General features: G+C 34.6%; 1 protein-coding gene across 1 annotated transcript in view; it reads right to left on the bottom strand.

The window, feature by feature from the left end:
• Positions 1-10633, bottom strand: part of NAV3 (neuron navigator 3) — an 819162-nt gene that overhangs the window by 21249 nt on the left and 787280 nt on the right. Inside the window, exons 31-35 of the mRNA XM_019653202.1 lie at positions 10408-10415; positions 9126-9223; positions 6470-6565; positions 6023-6191; positions 4558-4793 (exon numbers count right to left, since the gene is read on the bottom strand). Of these exons, the coding sequence (XP_019508747.1) occupies positions 4558-4793; positions 6023-6191; positions 6470-6565; positions 9126-9223; positions 10408-10415 (607 nt within the window). The remainder of the gene's footprint in view (positions 1-4557; positions 4794-6022; positions 6192-6469; positions 6566-9125; positions 9224-10407; positions 10416-10633) is intronic.

Raw genomic sequence — 10633 nt, 5'->3', positions numbered from 1 at the left:
CCCCCCCCCCATTGTATAGCTGGGAAAACTAAGGCACAAAGGAATACAGCAAACTGCCCGAGATCCCACAGTTGGTCAGTGATAGGGACTTAATGAACTATTCCATTAAGAACTTTAAAAAAAATTCTGGTAATAATTGACATATATCACTGTACAATTTAAGGCATATAGGATGATGGTTGATGTACATATATTGTGAAATGCTTACAGTAGGTTCAGCTAACACCCATCTTCTCATATAGATACAAAAGAAAAAGAAAAAAAAAAGAAGTAAAGAAAAAAGATGTTCTCTTTGTGGTGAGAATTCTTAGTATTTATTCTCATAACAAATTTTCCAAATATCATACATCAGTCTTAGCTATAGGTATCATGTTGTACATTATATTCCTAGTACTTATTTATCTTATAAATGGAAGTTTGTAGCTTTTGACCATCTTTCTCAAAGTCTCTCCTGCCCAAACCTGCCCCTTCACAACCATTCATCTGATCTGGTTTTCTATGAGGTATATGATATTTAGATTCCACATGTAAGTGAGATCAGACAGTGTTTGTCTTTCCCTGTCTGACTTGTTTCACTTAGCAAATGCCCTCAAGGTCCATCCATGTAGTCACAAATGGTAAAGTTTCCTTGCTTTCTATGACTGATATTCCAGTGTGTGTGTGTGTGTGCGTGTGTGTGTGTGTGTGTGTGTGTGTGTGTGTGATGTATATTTTTGATTTAGTGTTTTGTTTCCTTTGGATGTATTCCCAGAAGTGAAATTACTGGATCACATGATAGTTTTATTTTGAATTTTTTGAGGATCCTCCATACTGTTTTCCAAACAAGATGTACCAACCCCACCAGCCGTGCACAAGGGTTCCTTTCTACACATTCATGCCAGCATTGGTTATCTCTTATATTTTTCATGATGGCCATTCTAACAGGCCTTATTATGGCTTTAATTTGCATTTCATTAATGAGTAGTGATGTTGAGCATATCTTCATGTACCTGTTGGCCTTTCCTAGATATTTTTTATTTGGAGTAATGTTTATTCAGGTCCTTTGCCCATTTTTTAATGGCTAGGTTCTATGAGTTCTTTGTATATTTTTAATATTAGCCCTTTATTAGATATATGGTTTACAAATATTTTCCCCCATTCCATAGGTTGTCTTTTCACTTTGTTGATGTTCTTTTGCCCTGCAGAAGCTTTTTAGTTTGATGCAATCCTATTTGTTTATTTATTATTTTGTTTCTTGGGCTTTATGTATCATATCCAAAATATCATTACCAAAACCCATGCCAAGAAGCTTTATTCTTATGTTTCTTCTAGGAGTTTCATGGTTTCAGGTCTTACATGTAAGTCTTTAATTCATTTTGACTTAATTTTTGTGAGTAGTATAAGATACGGCTCCAGTTTCATTTTATTACCTGTGGATATTCCAGTTATCCCAGTACCATTTCTTGAAGTGGTTATCTTCAATCTCTTGAGTATTCTTGGCTCCCTTGTCAAATATTAGTTGACCATGTATGCGTGGGTTTATTTCTGAGCTCTCTATTCTGTTCCATTGGTCTATGTGTCTTGTTTTGTGCCAGTACAATGAGGTTTTGATGTCTACAGCTTTGTGGTAAAGCTTCAAATCAGGAAGTGTGATGTCTCCTGCTTTGCTCTTCTTTCTCATGATTTCTTTGGCTATTGGAGGTCCTTTGTGGTTCCATATACATTTTAGGTATGCTTTTTCCTACTTCTGTAAAAACTACCGTTGAAATTTTGATAGGGATTGCATTGAATCTATAGATGGCTTTTGGTAATATTGACATTTTAACAAAATTAATTCTTCCAATTCATGAAAACAGAATACCTTTCCACTTCTTTGTATCTTCTTCGATTTCTTTCATTGTCTTGTAGTTTTCAGAGTAGGGATCTTTCATCTTTTTAGTTAAATTTATTGCCAAGTATTTGATTGGTTTTGATAGTATTGTAAATGGGATTGATTTCTCTCTCTTTCAGAAAATTTCATTGTTAGTGTACAGAAATGCTACAGATTTTTGTATGTTAATTTTGTATCCTGCTAATTAACTAAATTCATTGATTAGATCTAACAGTTTTTTAGTTGAGTCTTTAGGATTTTCTATATATAAAATCATGTCATCTGCAAATAGAGACAATTTTATTTCTTCCTTTCCAATTTTGATACCTTTTATTTCTTTTTCTTGCTTAATTGCTCTAGTTAAGACTTCCAGTACTATGTTGAATGCAAATGGTGAGAATGGACACCTTGTCTTGTTCCTGATTTTATTTTATTTATTTATTTATTTATTTATTTATTTATTTATTTATATTATTTTAAAAAATATTTTTATTGGGAAATTGGGGGGAGGGGAACAGTGTTGGGGAATTGGGAAAGGGACCAGCCAAGTTATTGTTCTTCAATCTTTGTTTTGGAGGGCGCCAGTCACCACCTGGCTTCCTATCGGCAGCTCATGGCCTCTAAGCTCAAGGTGCTGTGTTCAATCTTAGTTGTGGGTGGGCGTAGCCACCATCCCATGTGGATGTGGGAGTCGAACCAGCAGCCTTGTTGTTAAGAGCATAAGCTCTATCCACTGAGCTATCTGGGCGGCAGCTCAGCTCAAGGTGCTGAGTTCAGTCTTAGTTGCGGATGGGCATAGCCCACCATGGAACAGGCAATCTTGTTGTTACACCAGCTGAGCCATCCTGCCACCTGTTGGCAGTTCAGCGACAGCTCAGCTTGGGCGCAGCATCACTGGCCCATGTGGGAATCAAACCGGTGACCCTGTTGCTCAGAACTCACGCTCTTAAGCCAACTCTTAACCAACTGAGCCACTCGGCTGGCCCCTCGTGTTCCTGATTTTAGAGAAAAAGCTTTCAACCTTTCACCACTGAGTTGTCATATATGGCCTTTATTATGTTGAGATATATTCCTTATATGCCTATTCTTTAAGAGTTTTTATCATGTTGAAGCATTTTTTCAAACGCTTCTTCTGCATCTATGAGATGATCATATAATTCTTTTCTTTCATTCTGTTAATATGTTGTATCACATGATTGATTTGCATATGTTGAACTATTCTTGCATCCCAGAAGTAAATCCCACTTGATCATAGTGAATGATCCTATTAATGTGCTCCTGAATTGGTTTTGCCTTCTTTTCTAGTGGCCTTTTCTGGTTTTGCTATCAGGATAATGCTGGCATTATAAAATCAGTTTGGGGGTTTCCTCCTCTTTGATTTTTGGAAGAGTTTCAGAAGGATTGTTGTTAATTTGCTTTACTTGTTTATTTTTTAAGGTTTTTTAAAAAAATTAATTATAGTTTGCATTCAGTATTATTTTATATTAGTTTTAGGTATACAGTGTAGTGGGTAGACATTAATTTGTCTTTAAATGTTTGGTAAAGTTTGCTAGTAATGTTATTTAATCCTGGGGTTTTCTTCATTAGGGGATTTTTAATTACTGATTCAATCTTTTTACTAGTAGTTGATCTGCTCAGTCTTGGTAAGTTTTATGTTTCTAAGAATCCTTCCGTTTATTCTAGGTTGTCCAGTTTGTTGGCATATAGTTGTCTATACCATTAAGGACTTTTTGTTCACTAAGTTACATGTCTGTTTTATCTCAATAATCCAGTGGGTTTTAGTTGCTTTAGGAGTCATGTTTATTTATGGAAATTTGCAAGCCTGAAGTTTCTGAGAGACTGGGTGCATTTAGATCATCTAATCAGGTTATCTTTGGAAAAATAACATGACTCAGTATCACGTGGATCCCTCAAGGGACTGTTTATAGCACATACAGTTTTCTAAGAGAAACTTGGGTTGAATTGATTGAGAATATAATGAATAATTACAGGTAAAGTCTAGTGTTAGGTGTCAACTATTTCCTTTTAGGATTTTTTAAAATTTTATTTTACTCAGAATATATGAAATACCTAGCTCAGTTTTATCGCATTTTATGCCTATTTAATAGCTGATAGTGTTCAAGCTGATTATTATGGTACATGAGACTGTAGTTGATGGTAAAATAGAATATTGATCAATGTCCTAAGGTTCTTAAGCAGAAATCTTATAGAAATATGATGTAAGTAACTGCTGCTCCCAGAATTTCTGCCAGGAATATTCTAATTATGCCTAAATCTCCATCACTGAAATATTTCAGTTAATTCCTGCTTATTTATTAAGATCCAGACCAAGTATTGACTTTTTATAAAGCTCTGATTCCTCCAGAAAGAGTTTTTCTTCCTTCTTACGTCTATAGCATTGCATACAGATATCTTTACACTCTAATACTTCCTAAATAGATGTTTAAGAGAAATCACATAATAGGGACTCTCATTTTCTTCTGTACATTCCCAATGCTTGTGAAATACCTGGTAACTGAATGGTATTGAAGAGCAGTCTTATTCAAATTCAAGAAACAGGGTTTAGTCATCTACCAGATTGTCGTTTTAGTTAAAGCAATGGATACATTTCCACATACAATATGGAAGTTTTACACAATCTTAAAGATTAATTGCTTAAGACACTTAGGAATTAATAGTAACAGTTTTTGTAGGAGTTTGTGACTTACCTTGCTTGACTTGTGGTCCACATTAAAAGTGGCAATTGCATCCTCTGTTTTTTTCCTCCCAGATTTGGTTATTACATACTCAGCAAGTTTGTTTGCTAAATAGGTCTTTCCAGTACCGCTAGGTCCTGAGAGTATAATTCTGTGATGCTCCATCAACAAGTTAAAGTACCTTTGGGTAATTGGTTTAGGAATCAGTGTATCAAAAACAAAACTGTCCAAACTGTTTTCTTCTACCCCTGAAGGAGGAAATAAAAGAAATAGCATGCCTTATTGTTCTACACAATCTAAAATTTAAAATATAGTGTCAACCAATAATAAAGCTTTGGTAGTCGTAGGAATACAGTCCTTACTAAATACTTTCCTTGCTATTTCTATCCCACAAACATGTGCTGCCATTTTAAGATAGAAAACATCAGTAGTGAGGCAGAATGAACAGCCAAACAAAAGCTAACCATTTCCTTTTGTTCAGGCTTCCCTCCACTGTGTACTTCATGTTTCTTACTTTAATTTCCAGAGAGACATGAAAGCATTACTTTAAATTCTAACATAAAGTCTCATTCCCTTTGAATGTGGTAGTTTTATTAAGAATAAACGTAAAGATTAAAAAATAAAATACATGTGTGTGTGCGCGCGTGTGTGTGTGTGTGTGTGTGTGTGTGTGTGTATGTTCTTCCCTTTTTCTTCCTGTTTCTCCTTCTCTTTATTTCTGTCTAGCTCTCATTACACATCCCAGCTATACAACCACTTTAGCTTTTGAAGAATGTAAATTGTGATATTTGGCAAGGAATTAAGAAGAAAGCAACAGTATCTCTTTTTACTTACCCAGCTACCTTAACCATAAAATCAAATATTGACATATTCTTCTATTAATCCATAGTTGATATAGATATGTTCTGATTCTTTAACATGTATGAACAAGGAATTATGGAGAAAAGTATACATTAGCTACTCTATTTGCCTAAAATTAATCACATCATTCAAAGCCAAGAAAAGAGAATTTCTCATTCGTGATTCTTAACTTCCATTCTCTATCCCCAGCTGTATTTATTGGGTGCACATATCTTAAAATCAAAGATATAGTGATGAATATATTACTTTGGAATACACAATACATTTTTTGAATCCTCCCTAAATGAAAGATAATAAAAGAGGAAACCTAGAAATTGAAAATTCCCTAAATCACGTTCCTTCTGTGTGAACCTTAGAGAATTTTCAAAATTACATTCTAAGTTTCACATCCCCCAAACCAAGGAATTTCCTTTACTTGGAGGTTACTGTTTAAGTAGGATTTTTGTGTTTTAAATATAAACAGGGCTCACTTCATATCAAAACTATCAAAGTAGTTAACACTTTTCAAGTATGAAAATTTGAAGGGACACTGCAAAAAAAAAAAAAAAGAAAGAAAGAAAGAAACATTGGTTAAAAAATACAATTGTACCTTTCCTTTCATTTTTTTTTTTTTTACCTTTTAGGTTCACAGTGATGATGTTATTATCTCCAACAAGGTATCCACAAGGCAGCAGTTCAGGCACTTCTAGGCTATGGGATCTAATTAAATCTCCTATGCAGTAGCTAGCAATGCAGTCAGAGCTCAGACCAAGGCTAGTGGAGGTATCAATTCGGAACACATATTCCTAAGATAGTATACACAAAAAAGGGAAAGTCAAAACAGAGGTTCAACTCATCTACAGAAAATACAAAACTCATGGGGAGATGAAGCCAGCTGTCAAGAATTCTAGAAAAGGGTAATATAAGAACTACTAATATTGAACAGCACAAAGAGAGAAAGCTTTCCTTGATATTTGAAATGGAGGAGAGGAAAAGCAGATATATCTGCACTATTAAAGCTAAGGGGCGTATCCAAAATGAAACACATTTGAAAATTAGTATCAGGAGATCTTGCACAACTTACCTTAAAGAGACGTCTAATTACCCCATCTAAGACGTCCCACTTGGTTTTCCCACTAACACCAATGGATCCTATCAAATATGCCTGAGACTTCTGATCCTAAGGAAGAACAAAATAAAACAAGACAAAAATCCAACTGTGTGTCTTATTACTACATTTTCTACTAAAACGTATTAATGTAGTGATAATTAAGACTAAAATATTGAGTATGCCTATGGGTTTTATAGTAACCGTTACACACAGTGGATTATAGAAAGCATACCCCCCCAAAAAAATAACCAACCAAACATATTAAGTAACAATAATAGCAATAAAAAGAAGAAAGGAAGAGATTAGAGGAAATGGGATGGTCAAGGCAACTTGAGTCATGACCTGCTCGGTAGAAGGAAAAGCGCGAGGGAGAATAGCTCTGATGCAGCGTGTGCGTTTCTGAAGAGAAACAGCTTGGTAGGAAGGATGGTGCTACAGAGGGAATAGGCCATGAGTCTTAGAACTTCGTCTTAACTATTTTTATGATCTTAGCTTTGTTAAATCCAAATCTCAGTTGTTTGTTTTTTGTTTTTTTTTAAATTAACAAATTATGTCTAAAATCCAATCCAGCTTTAAAAATATGAGTAAGTTAATCTATGGTAATGTGGCATTCACATGTTTACAAAATAGGTCCCATTTTGAATTTATCAGAAAATTCACTATTTGAAAAAAACTTGCCAGGGGATGTACAGGACTCATTTTAGCAAGCAAAGAATCCCTTTGCAACACAAATAATGGTCCCAAATGTATCTCTTTTGTAGGATGGGATTTTGAGGAATTTCTACATATATTGGAAAAGTAAACAATTCAAGATTTATATTGGAGCCTCTTTTATGACAACTAGAAATGGTTATGTGAAATGGTGATCATGATACCAGTTGGATATAATTAGATAGTTGATATATGACAGTTCTGGTTCTAACCAGTTGGATATAATTAGATAGTTGATATATGACAGTTTTGGTTCTAGTCACCAACTGTATATGTCCTTAGAGGTGGTTGAATAATAACTGAATCAGGTATTAGAAGACATGGATTCTACAAAACACATCTACAACCTAATTAATAATGTGACCTTGGGTAAGACACATTTACCCAAGAGCCTCAGAGCCTCAATTTCTTCATCAGTAACATTTAACTCTATAAGGGTAAATGATTGTCAGCATTTTTCAGATAGCTGATTAGAAGCCAATACCTTTTACAGAAAAAGTGGAGAAATTCACAGCAAAGCCATAGTGATTTTTTTTTCTTTTTACTTGTGTTATAGGCTGAATGTTTGTGTCCCCCAATATTCATATGTTAAAGCCATAATCCCCAATGTGATGGTATTTGGAAATGGAGCCTTTAGGAGGTAATTAGAGTTAGATGAGGCCATTGGTGGGGAGGGGTCTCTCCTGATTGGATTAGTGGCCTTATACATAGAGAAAGAGAGAGAGTACACACACTGAGGAAAGGCCATGTGAGGACATAGCTAGAAGACTACAGTCTGCCACTCAAGGAGAGAGCTCTCACCAGGAACCAAATCAGCTGGTACCTTGATCTTGGACTTGAGAACTGTGAGAAAATAAATTTCTCTGTTGAAGCCACCTAATTTATGGTATTTTGTTATGGCAGCTCATGAAGACTAAGACAACTATTTTCAATGTTCAAAGATGTTGTTAGAACTATTTTGAAAAAGAAAACTTGTTTTCCAATGCCATTGTAACTCAGTCAGAATGGACACTCATACAATGCTTTACAAGCTATAAACAGCTGTGTTAAATTAGAGATAGCTTAAGCTTCATTGAGACTATTAATATATAGTCTTTCACATAAAGGTCCTCTTGGGGAAATCAGGTACAAATCCGTAGATCAAGTAGAAAGCTTATGGCATTGGAATTCTTGAAATATTTGCTCAGTTTAAAAATTCACAAGTGCTATCTCCCTTTTCAAACTTAAGTACTTCAATTATTTTAAAATTCTGAAGTATTTTTGTTTGTTTTTTTTTATGTTTGATAGAAAAAATCTGGATACTTACCAATTTATATTCTTAGTCACTCAACAACTAATTCAGCTTGAAATGTTTTTAGTTTTAAGAAAGGGCTAGAGTCAGAATGACATTGCCAATTTGAAGGCAATATTTGATCCCAGAAAATTTAAAATACTTGCCTTGTCATCTAAGACCTTGCTTAAAAATGACACATATAAGTAGCATCAATAAAATTTTTCATAGTGAGTTCAGTAGAATATGTCCTTCCTGTGTCTAAAATATTTAGGTAGCTTATAGTCTCCGCTTTGTACAAAGACCAAATTGACAGCTCTCGCAACATGTTACTACACATCATAAATGTCACCTGTATTCTACAAGTGACACCCAAAGAATATTTTAGACAAGATGTTTATGTCAAAGAAAGCAATATGTTTTTGTAAGTTCTAGGAATGAGGATGACTGACAACCAATATTGTTTTTAGCGAATGACCAGGATGTTCTGAGACATATTTCTACCTATATGATGATTTCATTTCTTTTGAGTCCCTAACTTGCAAGCTTTTATAACATTTATCAGGACAACTATTCAAATATAAACTACATTTGATTCATGGTTATTCTCAGCCTTTAGTAATAAAAAAGTTAAGATTAAAGGAGTACCTTTGCTTGGCCGTAGCCCTTGCTTATGGAGACTATGATTTTCACGCTGCGTCCATCTTTATGTCCAGTTGCATCACCAGCATCATCCAGCAAAATATCTACCAAATTTTCCAAAAAGCACACAAACACACACACAAGAGTCACATTAGTTAAGATTTGCCCATTGCCATTGTTTTCTCCCTCATAGTTTTATAACTTTCCATGGGAATATTTAGCCTTTCTACTTTCCATTCTAGACTAACTGGTTTTAGAAACCTCAACTTTCAAGGAGATGAATTACTGTGATTGGGTTAAAGCTTCGGTCTAAGAACTTATTTCTGCTACCAAAGACCTTCACCTAAGTGTTGGGCCCCTGCCTTTAGATGAGGAAATAAGGGGTGTTCTTTTCTATTACACACAGGCCTGAGTAACACCTGAGTAATATTCAGTTACCATTATAACCCTGACAAACTGAAAAGCAATCTGATTTTTCTATCCGATCTAAAATATACAAACTCAATACCCATGTATCTATGAATGCAAAGGCGCTGAAATGGACTGTCAGCTGAAATTATTTTCAAACCTTTAGCACATATTCAGCTATATCACTGCTTACCTTATATCTATGATTACTATACTGTTATTGAATTTCAACCATGGTATTATACTTCCCTACAGAAGTAGATTAATTATTACTTTTCTCTACCCTTTATAGTTGCAAAACCAAAATAGTATTTCCAGTAATCATCTAAGAGCTACAGAAGCAAGATAAAGCTAGCTAACCTTTAAAGCACCAGACTTTAAATGTGATTAAAGATTAATTTTCAAAATATATTACATGAGATTAATGTCCAATTTGGAGCATCGTTAAGGCAAACTATCCCACATATATGTTTTCCTTTGATGATGATGTTATTATAGAGGCATATTTAATACAAAGATAGTGTTCTGGAGACAAAGGAAACTCAGTTACGTGCCAAAGAGCACATGTGCCTGGTGATAGGAGGACCCAACTGCTCTGCCTGTAAATTTATAGACAGGGCTGGGACTGTACCATCATAGAAACAACAATTTAATCAAATGGCTTCTGAAATGGAATGGCTTCATTATCTTAATAAATAGGAACATTCAATTTCTCAAAGGAAGGAGTACAACAATGCCTGAAGACCATCATAATAAAAAAGCAACATTTAGAGTTTGAGAAATATGGAGATTTTTGCTAGAAAATTTTAAATCATTAAAGATTATCTCCCTTAGTGGAATTTAATTATTTTACCAGGTTAACATCCTCACAGTGTCTCACTTTTTTGCCTATTCCACACAAAATTAAAACTCTTCCTTAAGTATCATCCTAATTCTCTTGCTCCTTTCCTCAGATGTTTAGAGCGGTTTACTGTCAGGTGTTCACATCTCAAGTCCTTGTAGTTCAAGACCAAATTACTTCATTAGTAGTTTGCTCAATTTTTCATAAATGTTGATGTTCAAAAATATTTATTAAGCATACAAGCTCTCAGAAACTGTTCTGGGGC

The sequence above is a fragment of the Hipposideros armiger genome, unplaced genomic scaffold (genome assembly GCF_001890085.2).
Source record: "Hipposideros armiger isolate ML-2016 unplaced genomic scaffold, ASM189008v1 scaffold_199, whole genome shotgun sequence".
NCBI classification, from domain to species: domain Eukaryota; kingdom Metazoa; phylum Chordata; class Mammalia; order Chiroptera; family Hipposideridae; genus Hipposideros; species Hipposideros armiger.
The sequence above is the reverse complement of the archived record's forward strand: the minus strand, read 5'-3'. Positions and strand labels throughout refer to the sequence as shown.